The 17,621-nt window shown below is 41.1% G+C and overlaps 1 protein-coding gene across 1 annotated transcript in view; it reads right to left on the bottom strand.

Moving 5' to 3' along the window:
* Window positions 1–4,556: 4,556 nt before the first annotated feature.
* Window positions 4,557–17,621, bottom strand: part of GLIS1 (GLIS family zinc finger 1) — a gene marked incomplete at its 5' end in the record, with an annotated part of 42,389 nt that continues 29,324 nt past the window's right edge. The window contains 3 exons of the mRNA XM_009575433.1: window positions 4,557–4,903; window positions 8,555–8,722; window positions 15,598–15,782. Of these exons, the coding sequence (XP_009573728.1) occupies window positions 4,767–4,903; window positions 8,555–8,722; window positions 15,598–15,782 (490 nt within the window). The remainder of the gene's footprint in view (window positions 4,904–8,554; window positions 8,723–15,597; window positions 15,783–17,621) is intronic.

The raw sequence follows: 17,621 nt of genomic DNA, 5'->3' as shown, positions 1-17,621 counted from the left end.
GCTGAATATTTGGCTTGCATCCCAGCTGGTGGAAAGCGCAAAGAAGTGCTTTAGCTGCTTCAGTGTAAACTTGAAATTCATTTTCTCTCTCCCAGCTTGATCAGCCACTGAAGGTCATCTTATTTCAGTTGTTCCTAAAGCATCCTGTGTACACACAGAGTACACACACAGGGGTAAATGGGGTTTTGGTTCACTGGGGAAATGATTTGTAGCTATTTATAAAGTAGTGTTGTAATTTATTATTTGAATTCTGTTGCCTAGATTGAAAAAGTATCTGACAGTCAACTGGAACCAGCAGTTCCATTTTAATTCCACAGGGTAATAATTTTCTACTATTATAAAGCCTTACTCCAGTTATTATACGTATTAGTTGGTGGGGTTTTTACAGCACCACAACGAGAAACTTGCCAAGCAATAAATTCCATTGAAAGGTTTCTTTGTGTCTTTAGGAAAAGCTTACATGAGATACTTCCCTACTTACATGTAATAAAAGGAAATAATGAAGTACACAAGCACACAAGTAACCATTAACTTGTGCTATTGTGTATTCTAATGGTTTTATTATGGATAACTTTCCAAACCGTACAGACTCAAACGAGTGCCTTTGCATTTCTCTGAATCTATCCTTTTAATTTACAGAAAACCTGATTCACACAGATTCTGGAATTAAATCATCACTCCAGCTGCTATGCTTTAAGTTTCCCAGACCTTTGTGAATCATTATGTGGTTTTGAACAGCCTGGTTGTTGTGACATAAATATTTTTGTAATTGATCAAATATGTTTAGGTTTGGTTGGTTTGTATTTTTAACTAAAAAAATGTCATTTTTAGAAGGATTTCTTTAATTTTTAGGAAATTAGATTAATCATCTTTTTAAGGCATGATTTCCTTTTAATGTCTCCAACTAATTGAAGCACAGGAATTATTTTGATTTTTGTTTCAGCTATTACAGCTTTGTTGGGCTTTAGCTATGTTTTTTCTAAGTCCTCCTTCAAAAGCTCGAGTTTTTACTGCTTGGCAGTTGTTAAGCTACCTGCCTCCTTGTTTAATGTTTTAGGGAAGAGTTCTGGCCACTTATGTCTGAGACAAAAAATCCCCAAAACTCTGATGCATCAGAGTAGATAAGCAACAGGACAGAAAGCCAAACGTGGCAGTGATCAGAAGCAAAGCCACGTGTGTAAGCTTAAAGCACAATTTGGAGCCTTTATGCATTTTAATTCTGGGAGAGGAATGATGAGTCAGTGCTGCCAGGGACTGCTTGGGCCAGGCAGGGCCGCCACAATTAACGGGTTTGCAGCTGGGACTGGGCATCCTTGAGAGCTAGAGATCTTGAGGAACTGTTTATAAAAGAGGGGGTCATATAACCCCATGCACCTTGTTCTGTAGTGACTAACTGTAAAACTTCCTGAATGTCTACGTTTCATTCAGATTTCCTGAGGACAGAAAGCTAAATTGGATAGAGAGACACCTTCACGTACACTAACAAGGTGCAACCAGGCCCTGGAGAAACAAGGGCTGCATCCATGTAGATTTTGTGGTTAGCCCAGCTCAGCCTCAGAGCAGTGCTAAACGTGCTGCTGTGATGGCATGGCATCCAGGGTTTTTCCCGTTTGCAGAGGCTGCCGTGGCTGAGGAGAGGCGCAGTGGCACCGGGGTGCTTGATGCTCATGCAGGAGCAGACCCCTAGGCTGCCGGGTCCTGGGACTGGACCTGAGCTGTGTCCCGCGTTTCTGGGCGGGTTGGTACAAGCCTTTCGCTGTGACTGACTGCTGGTCGTCCCCCTTCAGTGTCATTTTGTTGTTTCTTTTCTCTCTTAGCTGCCACCCCAGCACTTTTCTTTGCAGCAGTTTCCTCTGCTGCTGTGTCTGGGTTTCCCTCCCGCTCCACCTCTGTGCGAAGTGCCCGACAGAGGCAGGGAGCCATTGGCCACGGGCCGTTGACTGGCCTCTGGGGATAACACCCTTGCAGTGCAGGCAAGGTCTTGGTCCCCCAGGAGAGCTGCCACTCAAGGCTTGTCTGCAAGCATGGGACACCCTCACCGTACCCTTCTGATTCCGTACGAGATGTTTGCCAAAGCTAGAAACTGCCAAGAGTTACAGCTGGCATATCCTGGTAGGGCTGCAAGGACACATAAATACACTGAGAGACTGGGGCACTGGAGACCTCTGAGTTTATGCTTCTACTGTGTTTTCCCCGGTACTTTGACTGCTGGGTTCACACGTTGTCACCAAATTGTGCTTTAAAATATATATATTCATTGTGGTTGTATAACTTTGTGACCGTAAAGGGAACCACAGCCCTGTGGACCCAGTAATGCCACTTCTGCAAATGCTGCCAAAGAATCGCCCCATTCAGCTTGGGGCCCGCTCTGTGGATTCTGACTATGCAGCTGCAAAACGTGGTATTTTCTTAACATGCCACTGAATTTAGCATTTTTCTTCCTGCAGAACTTGCTATTTTGCTGAAGCCAGGTGCTTGACATTTTTCTGTCAATCCTTTGCGGGTAGGAGGGGCAAGAAATCTCTCAGCAGCTGCTTTTTGCTTTAGGCTGTTTTCTGGGGAGCAGCTAATTGGATTACAGGCCTGAAAACTGAAGAGACGGGGCTTGGCACTGGCATACCTGGCATCAGGGAAGGTCCTCAACAGCACTGCATGAGCACACCGCTGCCGAGCAGCTCCTTGGGGAGAAGACAGGAAAAAAAGAAAGTACCATCCTCAGTCACTGACCGGTTTCAACCCAATGTGAGCTTTTCAGTAGTGCCCCTTGGTAGCATGGATAACTTTGAGCTGTAAATGAAGGGGTATTTGCCAGACATCGACTGATGCTCAATCTGGGCGTCCTTTAGTGAATGGTGCTTGTGAAGATTTGCCTGGTGGTGAAAAACTTCTCAGGCATCAGCAGCATTTCAGGTGTGCAGCCCTGGCTGGGATGGGCACAGGATAGCCTCCTCGGGCTGCCATGTGCCTGGTGTGGCACCTCTGCTGCAGAAGTGGTGGTGTGGGAACGGCTTGTCATTGCTGTGGGCGTGGTATCCTTTTGCAGACTTGGCTCTGGGACCTGCTGTAAAAACGTCCTTCGGCCTTTTCACAAGAGCTCTGCCTTGTGGCCAAGCTCAAGCCCTCTGGTATCGGGCGCAGAAGGCACAGCCAGTCACAGCTGGGCACTGCCAAGGGCAGCCAGGACATTTATTGTCAATTGTTTCCATTTATAGTACAAGAGCAAAGTTGATGCTAACTCTAAGTAATCTTCCCAGGGACATAGCACATCTTCATTTAACTCAAACTGCCAGCCTTTTTCCTTCGTGAGGCTATACCCACACCTGTGGGACAGCAGGGTCTGCATGCAGCAGCATTTCCTGAGGTTGGGGTTTGTGTATTAGACAGAATAAAGCCTTTCAGAAAACCATGCATTGCTCCTAGGGTGCCTTATTGAGCCCAACTGGCAATGATTTGCAAATGAGAATTTTTTTTTTTTTTTCCAGTTTGTTTTTCCTTGTTGTTCTCGCAAACCACCATGGGACATTTTCAGGAGCTCACATCTAACATGCCTGCATTGGCACACATTGGGAGTGCCTGTCCCCTTGCAAGATGCATGTTAGCCGTAAAAGCTAACATGACGACTAGGCTGGGAAATGCAGCCCAGTGGGGCCAGGGCCCCAGTGACCTGCAGGTGACCTCTGTTCCTCTGGAAGCCACTGATTACAAGTGCTTTGGATGGAGGAAAGCTCTCCGCAGGTGTCCTGCTCTTCTCTGTAGCATGTGCCTGAAGTGGAGAGTTCAGAGTGGCTGCTGGGTATCGCGCATGGAGAAATCAGGTGACCTGCCCCCCACTCAGTGTTTGTGCAGTGTGAATATGCCACTGATCTCACATGGGATGAGGCTGTACATTTACTTGCGGAGGCAAAAAGCCAGCCACAGCTGCATTTAATTTTCCTGTACACTGCTGGGATGGCTGCAGGTGCTGATGTACCCACCATGGCAGGGGCAGCAGGAAGGCTGGGAGTTGGTGCAGGGCCTGCAGGCAGTGCTGGGAAGCCAGCCCATGGTGCCGCCCTGCGCTGGAAGGCTTCTGGCCCTTTCACTGAAAGTCTGCAGACCCCTTGGTTTTCTTCACGTACACTTGGGCTGCTTTAATTTTACAGTTACTGAAATGTCACTGCTTTGTTTAAATCGCTCTCAAACATTTTAAGAATGTAGTATTAGGATTTATCAGGCAGACGGATGATGTTAAGAAATGACAGCACACTTGTTTCCAGTTTTTAATGCTTTCTTGTAAAACTGAAAATATAAAACCAGCCGAGAAAATGAAGATCTTTATATACATGAGGTCTGTGATTAAAAAAATCCTTTTAGTTAAAAAAAAAAGAAAAAAAAAAAAGAGAAGAATTGATGAGTTAAACGAAAACTGATTAAAGGGAACAATATTCTCAAACTGAAACATACTTTTCAGGAAAAAAAACCAAACCTTCTTTACAAGTTTATTATATAACTTACATTTACACTTTACTGAGAGAACTTACAAAACAAGCTGCTTGAAATGCTCCTCGTTCCCTTAAAGCATGAATTTCAAAGTGCCACAGCAAAGGAACAGGTTCCAATATTATCTTATACAGACTATTCATGTATAAAATGGTTTGGTAAATGTGAGGTGTTTATTTAAATGAGCACATATAGGGATACAGACTAAATAAAAGTACTTGAACAACACCTTTGTTATTACATACACAGTTATAGGTATAATAAAGGAAACAAGGTCAGCACTGCTCTTAGGTATCTGTATAGATGGAAGGAATGTGATTCAAGCAGTGATCAAAGGCGCCGTTTTGGAAGAATCCATTTTCATCAGTTCCGTTGGAGACCATGTCTTCAGATACGCACTGTGCTTCAGAGATTGCATCATAGCCTGAAAGCGTGACACGTTGTATGGACATGATTTAGTACCACAGTACATATAAGGAAGGAAGCATAGTTTGAGGCCTGGGATTATACAGTGCAGCACAGTGTTAATGAAAAGACAATAGGGTTTACCATCAAAGCCTTACCCAGGAGATATACAAACTAATCTCCATGGGCTTTTGTGTCATAGTAGATGAAGCTCCCATTCATTTCTGTGGAAAGCTACCCATTTGCCAGTGAAGTGCAAGTATCAGAGTTTGACTCCCTTGGGACTTTACAGTCATTATCTGAATAGGATGTCAAAACAATGAGTGGGCAAGGATCCTAGTAAGTGTACACTAAAAGTGATGCAGTCCTCTCGTTTTGTGTGTTTTTCCTTTTCATGGCACTTAGGAAAAATGTTCCATGTGTCTCCCAGATGCTCTTAAGATCCAGAAGAAATCTGGATCCTACATTTATTGGATCCCCACATACTGCAGAAGTGAGGTCTGTGGAAGCATGTCTGGGTCAGGTCAGGATCCCAGGACGTGTGGAAGAAGCTGTGCACCACGTTGTCCTCAGCCCACCACGCTGCTGGCTCCTCACCTGGCCTGGCTGGTGCTTGCCAGGCTACCAGAAAGCCACTATGGTGGGGAAGAATTTCTCTGTCCTTCTTTTATGATGCAAAACTTCCACAGCTGTTACAAGCCTCCCTGAGCTGTGCATCCCTGTGGAACGGAACAGGCTTGCCTGCTACCAGGTGTTGTGGCAGCTGGAGTGCCAGGGAGCCCGAAACAAAAGATTCATTGACTACCCCAAAGGACATGAAAATTTCCTATTATGCCCCACTTTTGCAACTGGCCAGTCAAGGCTCACGTGCACATACTCATCTTACTGCAGTCCAGCTCTTTCCTTACCTCACCCCTGCTGTGTTCACCCCTTGCCCTGCCCTTCTCCTTTCTGGATCTGTCCCTGTGCCCGGACTTCTCCTCACACCAACCAGACCCTCCTATCTGCCCCATGGCTCTGCTGTCTGCCTGGGGGCTGGGCAACCTCCTAAGTCTTCTCCTTCAACAGTTTTTTAACCCACCCCACTATCCCCTCCCCAAACTACCGCATGAAACATTGACCCCTAATGTTCATCCTTCAACTTATGTATTCTGTTTTACCCTGTACCACTGATTTGGGTTGGGCCTTCAGAAAAGTGTCTGTGTGAGTTTCAGTGCAAGGTTCTGACCCCTGCACCCAGTCCACAGAGCCCACCTACCACAATTTTAATAATTGTCATCAGCATTCAGTCAGCTGAGGCAACACATGGAACAAGATTCTTCTAGTTAAGAACATGCCTGCAAACTAGGTGCCTAATGTAGAAAATAAATCTCTTACAAATAACATTCGTGTGAACTGCAAGTCAATGAGTGGATGGCTGATCCTTGTGGTTAAAGCACTGGGACCTGGCTTCATTCTCTGCTTGACGGAGGAGCTCTGTGGAGCCACTGGGAAATGACTGTTTTTCTGTGCCTCAGTTCCCCTCAGTCCTTCTTCTCTTTAGCCTTTCTCTCATCTCTTCCGTCTGCCTAACTCCGCAGGCAAGTGTGTCTAGATATGGCTGAATCTAGCACTGCACCAGGCTTAACTGAGGCCTCCAGGCTGTGCGGCACCGCACCACCAGCAATGACAGATCCTGTAGTCTTACACAGCCAGTCCTGATTTCAGAAAGAACTGTCGGTTCAGTCCTTAGAACTTAATTATAGGTATTTTACTATTAGGTATGTTTTTATTATTTGAGACCAAATTCTCTACTTATTCGCATTTCTGCATTTTCCTATGATGTATTAATTTACTGTTAGTTTACAAGTCAAATTCTGCTGTCTGCAGAAGTCTGGCATGCAGCGTATGTCCACAGTCTCTGGAAGACAAACTTGGCCTGTTTATCTGCCCTGTGCTGTGTCAGTCCAAGCGGAGTGACCAGTATTTTGGTAAGTTTTGCGAGTATTTATGTTATGCTAATTTCTATTTGATGAGCCTGTATACAGGGTGGATACACAACCACAGATGGACAAAACCCAAGATAAGCATACACCCCAGAAATCATTATTAGATTCCAGATAGAGTAAACTATCCAAAGTCCTGAACAGAAAATAAAAATTTATTGACTGTTAATGTGATTCATGGAACAGCTGTTTGCCAGTCACATTTGGCAGTCCTGTGAGATGAGATCTCATTTAATATTAATGGTGCTATAAAAGCCTGAAAAAAATTAATGCACCGCCTTGATGAATCTTGCAAACCTGAATGGTTCTATTTTACACACAAAAAGATGAGATAAGATTTATATATTTCATATACATTTATGTTTCAGCCTTTTAAGTATTTGCATACCTCAATAACCACTCTAAAAACAAAAATATTACACAGGAACATTTCATAATAGTTTAGCCCCAGACAGAAAAATCAACTGTTGTTGAAGTTGGTGTCTTGCCATAGTATTATTCTTTGCTCCTACAATTTCTTTTGGAAAGTTTATTTAGTCTGTTCTTTAAATATTGCAGGCTGTCAATCTAAACTTGAAATTTGATGTTAACATGAAAAAAAAGTGTTTTAGTAACATCAAACTTATGAATAACACAAAAGAATTCAAAGTTGAAGTTGAAACTTCATCTTAAACTTTTCCCTTGTGTTCGTTACTGATGCATACACTTTCTAGTTTGGAACACCAGACAAATGCATGCACGCTCTCTCTGAACAGAGACTCCTTTAATACAAAACAAACAGGAAAGTCAACTCTAATTTTGTGGTCTGACTCAGGCCCCATTTCAAAAAGCATTTAAACATATGTTTTCAGTATCGTCCTTAACCGAGATGCCCTTCTGAATTCAAACATGAAGAAAAATTTCTTGGAGATATGTAAGTAAAGATTGCAGTAAATGGTAGTGTTTCATGGCTCTGACAATACTCATATTTTGTTTGATTTCAGTAATTCTGTCAATTCTTAATTGTGGTTTTAAAAGTAGAAAAAAATGCTTTATGAAAATGAATACTTAAATATTGAAGTATTATAGTAATCTAGCTATAATAACTTGTTGCAAATTTTACACTATGCAAATATGTAGCTAAACGGGAAAATACAATTGCCATGAATGTGCAAAAGCACAAAGGAACTCCCAAACAAAAAGAAATTAACTCATATTTTTAGCTGAATTTATCAAAGCAGCGCCTTTCCATTTTGTAAACATCAGTATTGCAAAAGAAAGCCATCCTTGTATTCTTAGATGGCCAGGAAATCCCTGCTGCTGCTATTTTCTTTGGAGTTGTGTTAACTATCTTCCTAACTTTGATCTGATTATAAAAGCCTGCCTGAGCATACCTGAAGAGATGTACAATGAATAGCCCACACAACAAATGTGAGAAGTGTCTCGTTTGTCAGCTCTCCTGAAGGTGTGTGTTGCCTATGACATCCAGCAGAATGAAAGGAGAATTTGTCCATCAGTCAAATACAGGACGATTAAAGAAAACAAATTTGCTTTCCTCCTGGGATTTTTATAGATGCAAATGAATTTCAGTGACTGAGTTTTTTATGCAAACATATTTTTGTAATGACATTGACTATAAAATGTGTTCTTTTTCCCTCCTGCTAAAAATATCATATGGATAATTCTTTATAGGCAGAATAAATTACCTGTTGAAGCTAAAGGTGCATTGAGTATGTGATAGCCATTCTGTCTCAGAGGATTAAAGCAATGGGATTCCCCTGTTAGCACATCACTGGTGACAGACTGGTCCATTGTTCTGTAGCAGTCTCCATAGTGGAAACAGTTTTGTATTGAGTGAAAGCTGCCTTGGTAACCTGAAAACAGATATTGCACACACATTTTAACAGTACTGCAATGGTATTTCTCCGTTTCTGTCACAGTATTTCATTACTATTGGGGGGGGGTTTAGTTCCTCAGTTTTAACTATGGAAAAATGATCATGCTATTCTATAAGACGTAATAATATAAAAGCTACATCAGACTCGGTCCCACAAGGTGCTGTGGACTGTGATCCCCATCAAGCAAAAATCTCAAGGATGTGCTTCATTTCAAGCAATACATCAGCTGAATGCAGTCAACAGCCCACTTGTGTTCAAAGCTAAGTAGTAAGTACTCCACTGGATCAGGTCCAGGATGCTCGGTTCCTAAGGGAATGTGTCTGTAAGGAATTACTTTTAATTTAAATACAATAACGCAATATTTAAATTAATAGCCCTGCTTTGTTTTCAATTGAGTAAAGTCTTTTCCCATCCAGTGTGCGTTATGCACTGCTATTTATTTGAAATACCTTTAAGAGTACCTTAAACCTCTCCTTTCTCAGACTGTTCTTATTTCAAATGAAACCCCTTTCAGTGAACAGAGGGGGCCACAGTCTGCAAGTACAATTGAACTACAGGTGCAAGACTGACACCAGATAGACGTCAGGTGAAGATTTTGAGTTCAGCGAGAGGCTCTTCTCGCTTCTGAAGAGTGCTGAGATAAATCTGTATGGTCTCTGGCTGCCTTGGTCATTCTGCTTTTGGGGCATGTTTGATTTTTGTCACCTGCATTGCCCTATGTTTCTTATCTCCTGCTCTTTTTTCAAGTATCGTATTACCAGTGGACCAGCAGTTTGGTTTTTGCCAGCAGAAGTTGTGAATGAGTTGTACATAACAAAAGAAGATATTTAACAGTAAAGGACAAATGAATTGCTGAGGAAGGAATTTTACAACTTACAAGTTTGTGCCGACATCCTAAAAGAAAATGTTATTTGTTCCCATAAGGATGACCTCAAAGCATGCCACAAGATTTATACCAACCATGGCCTGGTTTAATTCTCTTCCTTCCTCCTGCCTCAATAACCTCTTCCTGATTCCAGATGCATTGCACAGTAATTGCACATTTACATCAATTATCCCTTTTCCTACCTTCTCTGAAAGTCCCTTCTGAAATGATGCTCCTTCCTTTATATGCGACTGAAGTCAACCAAGTCAGGCTTAAAGTTTAGTAGAATGTGCCATCAGGATTTTCCTCTAATTGCCAGAAAAAATATGGAGGTGTTGTCTTTCTTCCCTCAGTCTTACTCGGACTGAAACATTTCCTAAGGAACTACTACAAAAGCTCCAGGTAGTTCAGTCTAACACAGACACAACCAGTTCTTCAGCTGACAGAAATCAGCAGAGCTCCACTCACCAGTGGAAGACTTGACTTGCTGGGCCAGTTGTGCAGCTATTCGGTCTGTTTGTTTAGAAATGAAGTATGTGTGCCTATCACATGGCGCCTGGGTGCTGTACAGGGTGGAATTTGTCCCTTACAAATCATGCAGTGTATAAGCTTTTTCCTGTTAAGAAAGATCTTCTGTTTTTTTCTACATTTTCCCTTTACTACCAAAGTTTGACCAAGTAGATAGTATCAGGCAAAGCTCAGGGTCTGTCTGTTCATTCTGGTCATGTTTTCTAAGGTGGTAATAAATAAGGCTGAGGCAATTCTTTAGTAGAAATGCAATGAACTCATCGAGTGGTGAAAAATTTGCTCTGAAGTTTCACAGTTTAATATGTGTTTTGGCAGAATCTGCAATGATTAGATGATTAATTTCTCGAGAACCTATGATCCTCCACCACAAAGTACCTAAATTGTTGATATCCATGATTGGTGAAGTACTAATGGATGACTGTATTAGATAAAGACACTATGCACACTGTACCAAAGCTGTTCACATTTGCTGCTATGTAGAAGGCGGCTCAGAAATTTGGAAAGCTGAGTATTAAATGATGCATGTCCTTCCTCATAATAAATAGACAGCCACCTCTATTTACTGCCTGGATAGTCTGGCTCAAAAAACCAAAGAGCTCTTATGAGAGGTAGCAAAGCCATCTTTTTATGTGGTTTTAGGTACAGTGCTTTATCGATTGGCTTTTGATAATTATCCTGACTTTTCCGTTTACAAAACATGAACTGCTTGCTGTAAGCCTTCTAAAAATATATCCTTTTGAGATGAGCAATGAAAAAAAATGAGACACTTGGCTTCAGATGAGGTATAACTGGGTGCAGAGAGCACTTATATGCATTGCTAGAGAAAAAACTGAACCTTTTCCAGAATGTCTGCTATACACATCACTTCTAGGGAAGGCATGACGTGTATTTTCTCTGTCTCTCTAATTGCTGCCCTTTCGTCATGCTCCCAGGCTTGCCTTTGTTAAATCAATTAAATATCTTTATGATCTACAGGGCTGGCACAGTGGCTTAGACAGAACTGGATTGAAACTAGTCGAATCCAGGGTTTTCTCAAGACCTATGGGTAAACGTTTCTTTTGAAGTGTTTTAAGTTACACTGTCTAGCTGCTCAGGAAAAAATACCTGAGGCAGAGAACTGCCTCAGACTCAGAAGTCTGGAAAAGAACTGCCATAAGCAATCAAATTCTCCTTTGGATTGCAGTATCTATCCCTCAGCATCACTGTGTGATAATCTGAAAAGGCAGTGCAAAAAGTGTTACTGGAACTATCCAATGAAGAGACACAATGTAGGAGAACACTAGTGTTACTGCACTGTTGTATTCACCAGGCCCAAATTTCTGCTAAGTGCTTCCCAAAGAAAATGCCGAGAAATACACCATTCCTGTTCTAATGTGCTTGCAGATGTGATAATGCAGGTAGCAAACTAAAGAAAAAAGATGGAGTGAGGAAGGGAAAGGTTGCAGCAAGAACACTGGTCAGGTAAAACAAACCATGACACTAAAAATGGGACTTTTAACCCTTCTGACCTGAGCAGTATAATGCAAGCTTACTTCCTTTTTCATTAGCTTCATAGAAATGACGAGACAGTGGGACCTTATAAGAAAGGGACAGAGGCTTTATGGAAGGCATTCTATGCATGTGGAAAAAGGCAGAGGGATGGCTATGGGAGGAGTGGACTACAAGGCAGGTAGCTGCTTCCTTGAGGATGAAAGGTGAAGGAGAAAGACAGAGACTCCCAATAGCTTTTGCAATTGCAAAAGGTGAGAGAGAGGTGGAGACTCAAGACAGCTCTTCTGCATAGACAAGAGCACTGAGAAGATTACTGAGTTAGACAGTGCCTGCTTTATCCCTTATGCAGGGATCCTGCACAAGCCAGTTCATTGCCTGGTTGGAGACCTGTCTGCAAGCACTTGTATTTTTCTTCTGTGTGTTTACATGACTCATCTTCAGAATAACCTCTCACATGACGGCGTTGAGGTTTCATGGGGAGTGACTGTGGCAGTGTTCTATTCAGGAGGACACTGGCCTTACAGCTGAAACACTGAAGAACTGCAGTTGCAGCTGGTGAACCTGATCTGCAGGCTCACTACTAGGACGTATAGGAAGAATTGGGTGATGTTCCCTGCACTTAAACTGGGCATGAAATAACACCTGGGTAGGAAGAATTTTGCCTGCACTATTAACAGCTGTATTTGAAAATGTTGCCAGCTGAATGTCAATGCTGGAAGGTGGAAATGAGTCTTGGAGTGACTGAAATTGCACACCTCCAGGTTGAAGGACTGCAGGATCAGTGAGTTGCTATGTCAGTAAGATTTTTTTCATGACTTTTTATATACTTTCTATACTCCCATCCACTGCTTCAGAGGCACAATCGGAGAGTTTCTTTTGGTACCAGGTAGATTGGCTCTTGCTGATGGCCTTTAGTAGCCTGGCATGGCTCAAGAGGCCAGTCAGTCTGTTCCAGACGATCTGAGCCTCACGCATCTTTTACACTATTAAAAAGGGAAAATTGCCAGCTTGTTTAAATGCTAAGTGTTCCTGAAAAACCAAAGTCATTAGACAAGAGATGGAAAGGCCATGTGAGTTAAAGCAACCACAAGGACTTTTGTAACAACGGGTGCCCTTGCCAGATAAGGTTTCATTCATTTTACACAACCACAGGAAATGAAACTTGTTGCTTGCAGGCAATACAATGTTTGATTTGCATATGCAATACAAGTCAGAGCTTTATTGCATTTATATTTTTTTTAAATGTGCAGTATGAAACAAAGGTGCTTTTGTTTCATGTCATTTAGTTGTGGTTCCTTTAGATTTTTTGAAATGCTTTAAACAGAAAGTATTAGGCATTAAGATATGATTAAAATCCCATAATCAATAGTTCAATTAGCAAACACATATGTTGATGAAAGTAAACTAAACATGGAGCGTTTTTTACAAGTTCTTAAAAAAGCCTCCCTTCAGTGGTTAAAATATGAAGTAAGCAAGAAGGCTCATCTGGTGCAAACATCACTGCTCCTTCTAGGAGAGCAAAAGTGTAGTACCAATTTGGCAGCAAGTGTTTCACCAATATTTTTTTTTCCACATGGATTTCAGGTTTTCCTTCAGTTTTGATTTAAAGCAAAAATTTTCTGAGGTTAATTTTCCAGTGAAAAATTTACTAAATGTCCTGTCAGTTTAAATGATCGCTATTAAATGTTTTATGTACAGTAGATGTAGAAATATAACAGTTAATAAAGGAATAAACCAAGTTCCAAACATAACATTTAGTTAAAATTTTGCTTTGAAATAATTTGTGACAGAAAAGCTGCAGTTAGCCACTTCACACAGTGCACCGGTTGCCTCTGTTTCTCTAAGGCACAGCCTAGAAAACTTCAAGCAGCTTCAAAATGAATGATGTAATGAGCAAATAATTGGAATACGCCTATTAAATGCCATCTTGTTATGTCATGTCATTTACATGTATGTGCAAATAAATCTCCGCTTTTCAAATTCCATAAAATTTCTGACAAGAAATCATGTCAGGTATAAATAACTACAGGATTCCATTGCCTGCCAAATTCTTTCAGCATGTAATAATTTCCATGTGATCTTACTACAACTAGGTTTAAACATATAAATAATGTCAGCTTATTCTTTCATTATCATATTTCTGCTACCAGCTTGACGAAGCTTGCTGTCTTCTAAAAATTCCAGACCCACAACGTTTATATGCTTCTACACAGACGCCTAGTTCTACAGCTAGACTTACAGAGTGTTCCTTTTTCGGCAAAAATTCAAAACTTCCAAATTACTACAGATTCCATTAGAAAAATGTGCTATTAATGAACTGAGATGCAAAAAAGATGTAGAGCAAGTACAGCTAAGTACAGGTTACAGATCAATTGATTTCAAAGGCTGCTAATCAAAATTGATTTTTGAATGACCATTTCCATAATGAATTTATAATACTACTTCAACATTTGGCCAAAGTGGAAAATTATTGCTTTTTCAAAACCACACGACATAACACTTAGAAAGCAACAATTCATTCAAAAGGAAATGTGGTTTTCTTAAGGAATAAAGTCAATTTATTTAAGTGGTTCAAAACTTGTTCTGTCTATGCATTTGTTTCTGCCATAGTAATGAGCTGCTAAACTTTCCTCTTGTGGTTTGTAGTTATTTAGCTCATTATAGTAACATAATCATATATCATTATATGCTATCATAAATCTGCCACTTTTCCCTTACAGAGTTAATCTTTTTAAATTGAATAATCTGTTGAGCATCAGGTTGAGTTAGTTTTTCCTTCAGCACAAATCATTTAATATAATACGCTTTAACTTTTCAGACTAAAAGAGCAAAAATACTTCTCAGAGAATGAAGGGCAGAGGGAACTGTTGGGATACTGAACCCCATTACAGCTGTGTATTACTCACTGGGTTTGTGTTCAACTCCTGGGTTTCAGACCTAGCCTTAGCATATATTGAGAGAAAGCAAACCTCCTATTTTGCCCACTGGTAAATTGATCACATGTGATACTTTGCCAGCCAAAAAAGACCTTATACACATGACACTACAGCTGTGAAACGAGTTTCAAAAAGCTGGTTATCTGCCTGTATAAACTTATACGCTTGGTTATACTTGCAACCAGACAGATGTCTTGCACACTTCTTTACTGTGAATATTTACCACACTTAAGCAGCATACCATCTGGATTATATAACATATTTCTTAAATATGCAAGCTCCTGTTACTGGAAGAATCTGTGATAATAATATCTCTTGCTAATTTATACCTCAAAAATTGCAGAAATATTAATTAGTTCCCACAGCAGAACTCTGGAATAGGTAAATAAGCTCCCGATTAAAAAGGCTGAGTAATTCAGAACAAAAAATGTTTTAAATTAAGCAGTGGGACAGCTGCTTAGCTGCTCTCACTCCTGTCCTCACATCACACTGGCACTCTATAGTCGTACAGAGTGCCTTTGGATTTATTATATAAAATAATACAGATCCCAAACTTCCAAATAATAAATAGCAAAATATTTTTTCTCTGTCTAAGCTCATGTCTAGCGCATCACTATCAGTGGGCTGAGCAGGACATTGCCAAGGTGTGCTTCAGCCCATGTATTTTGGGACTAGATGGCTCTTGCTTTGGCAGGGTCACTCTTGAAGCTGACAGAAGGCTGGATGACCAGTCAGGTGAGGTGCATAGCTAGTAGCCATCTACTGAAAAACCTGAATAAATGCAATAAATCTGCTGTTGTGATATAGCTTTCCGCATTATGATAACATATCACAGCATAAACTGGTCTGAAAATTTTGCTCTGTATGTATATCAAGCCATTTTAAAAATTGGAGTTCCCATTGAAATGCTGTCAGTCCCTTAATAAGACAGTATTGGCTGAAAATGCAAAACCAGAAATAAATTCTTTCTCCCCAACTAGGAATTAGGAAAGTTTAAAAAAAAAAAAAGAAAAAAAAGAGGGAAGAGTTACCTTGAGATCCCTGCTGTACAGACTGGTTTTGAAATTGAGAATATGGTTTATTTGGTATTCCAGAAAATTGCTGCCCATTTGGTGACTGGCTGTGTGATGATGGAGAGCCATGTTTCTGCAATAGGGAAGGTGGAACTAATGCTTTCAGGGGGCTGACAAGTGGAGAGATTATGTTGGGAGCAAGCCTAGAAAAAGAAAATACAGAAAAACTTCACATATCACATCACAATATGGGAAAATAAAATACTTGAAGGGCCCTATTTCCATAATGGCCAAACTATAGAAACGTTTATTTTGCAGTAGAAATTATACTGTTAAAAAAAGATAACAATGCAGTGCTGCTTTCAGGTATTCATTAGGAGGAAAGGGAGTTGGAAAAGGATTTCTGTTCCTTTACACTGACTTCCTGTACTAGCCATAATGACAGGATCAAAATGACACCACTCCTCAGTAAGCAACTTAAACACAGCTCAGTTTGAATTTAAAATTTCGTGAGCTGAGATACATGTCCAGAAAACAGAAGTGGAAAATGTAGTTAGAGTGAGTAAATGCAAGTAAATTGTTTAAGTGCCTTCGTAGCTGTAACGGGGTAAAGCTTTACACCCAAGTTGCAGCCAAGACAAAGAAAAGCATTAGTTTCAGTTCTTCCTCACGTAGGATTTTTTAGACATAGAAATACAGCTTTAATTGCAACAGATGATACCGTCCTTTCAAAGAAAAAGCCTGAGTAAGTGTTTGCTTGTGGCGGCACTGCTCAGTGTAAGACTGAGACGTGGTTGTACCTGAGAGATGGAAAATTCCCCCCAGACATCTGGGACTCGGCCAGCACAGGAGAGTCTGTTTCCCTGCTTGGGGAACAGACCCTGACACAACACTCCTACAAGGAGCTGGAGCAGCTGAGGAAGAACCTCACTAACCCACTTCCATGAAGTCCCCGGGCATCCTCTGCCACTGGTGGAGCAGAGAAACTTCAGTGCTTCCTCCCTGCCACAACGGGACTGTCCCACCAAGGGGAGGTACAGCAGCTGGCCCAGAAGGGACGAACTGCCTTTTGGCCATTTACAGCGAGAAAGATGGCATAGTGCTGAAGACAGGACCAAAAACGTAGCCATTCACGTACAAGCCTCTTTTAGAGCTGCATTAAACTAACTCTATAAATGAGTAAATAGGTAGAACCTGGATCTTCTACTCTCCTACGGTACCTGTGACAAATGGCCTTTTGCTCCATAGCCCAATGTTACACTGTCAAATGTGCAGGCTGTGTGGACCGTAAGTTCACTATATACTGTCTGCTGCCTCTGGAGCTTTTGCTCTTTGAGCAGCACTAGAACCTTCACATGCTAGAAAAACCACCTGTCTGTTTGAGAGCCACCCTGCTGAAACTTCACAGCTACAGGTCCTGAGGCGTAGAAATAAAATACCCCTGCAGGTTATAATACATGTCACCTCGCTGGGAAAAAAATATTGAGCACAAACCATTGCAGGTGTACAAAGAATCAACTAAAAACCAAATTGAGTCTCTCTCTGGTGTCCTCCTCTACCACTGCACAAGCCGTTCAAACCATGATTTGCAATAGCAGTTCCTCACCAGTTTACATGACTGCTTCTTGGAGCAATTAAGATTAAACTTGGAGCAATTAAGATTAAGGAGCGAGGCTATGCTTGACTTAGGGCTAAGCATTACAGGGAGCGTTCAAGAGGTAAATATAGATGAACTGTGAATTAATGGTGACAACAGCTTAATCAAATGTAACATGAGAGGCAGAGAAACACTGCCAAAAGCTGTCACAGTGACACTCTATTAAAAGGGGCTTAAATAAATCAACCAGTCAAAGCCCATCCTATGCTGAAATAATTCCATCTCCCAAAGCAGGAAAATAAGGCATATAATACAAACCACAAAGACTCTGAATATCCCCAAACTAAACCAAAGAATTAAGCCAGTATTGTTACATGGGTGAAGGCAAGGATATTGTCAAGGCAAATATGTAAAAACTGGAAAATAAATTTTTTGTGAGAAAGAT

Source organism: Fulmarus glacialis, unplaced genomic scaffold (genome assembly GCF_000690835.1).
Source record: "Fulmarus glacialis isolate BGI_N327 unplaced genomic scaffold, ASM69083v1 scaffold39263, whole genome shotgun sequence".
In the NCBI taxonomy this organism is placed as follows: Eukaryota; Metazoa; Chordata; class Aves; order Procellariiformes; family Procellariidae; genus Fulmarus; species Fulmarus glacialis.
This window is presented reverse-complemented; position numbering and strand designations above follow the sequence as displayed.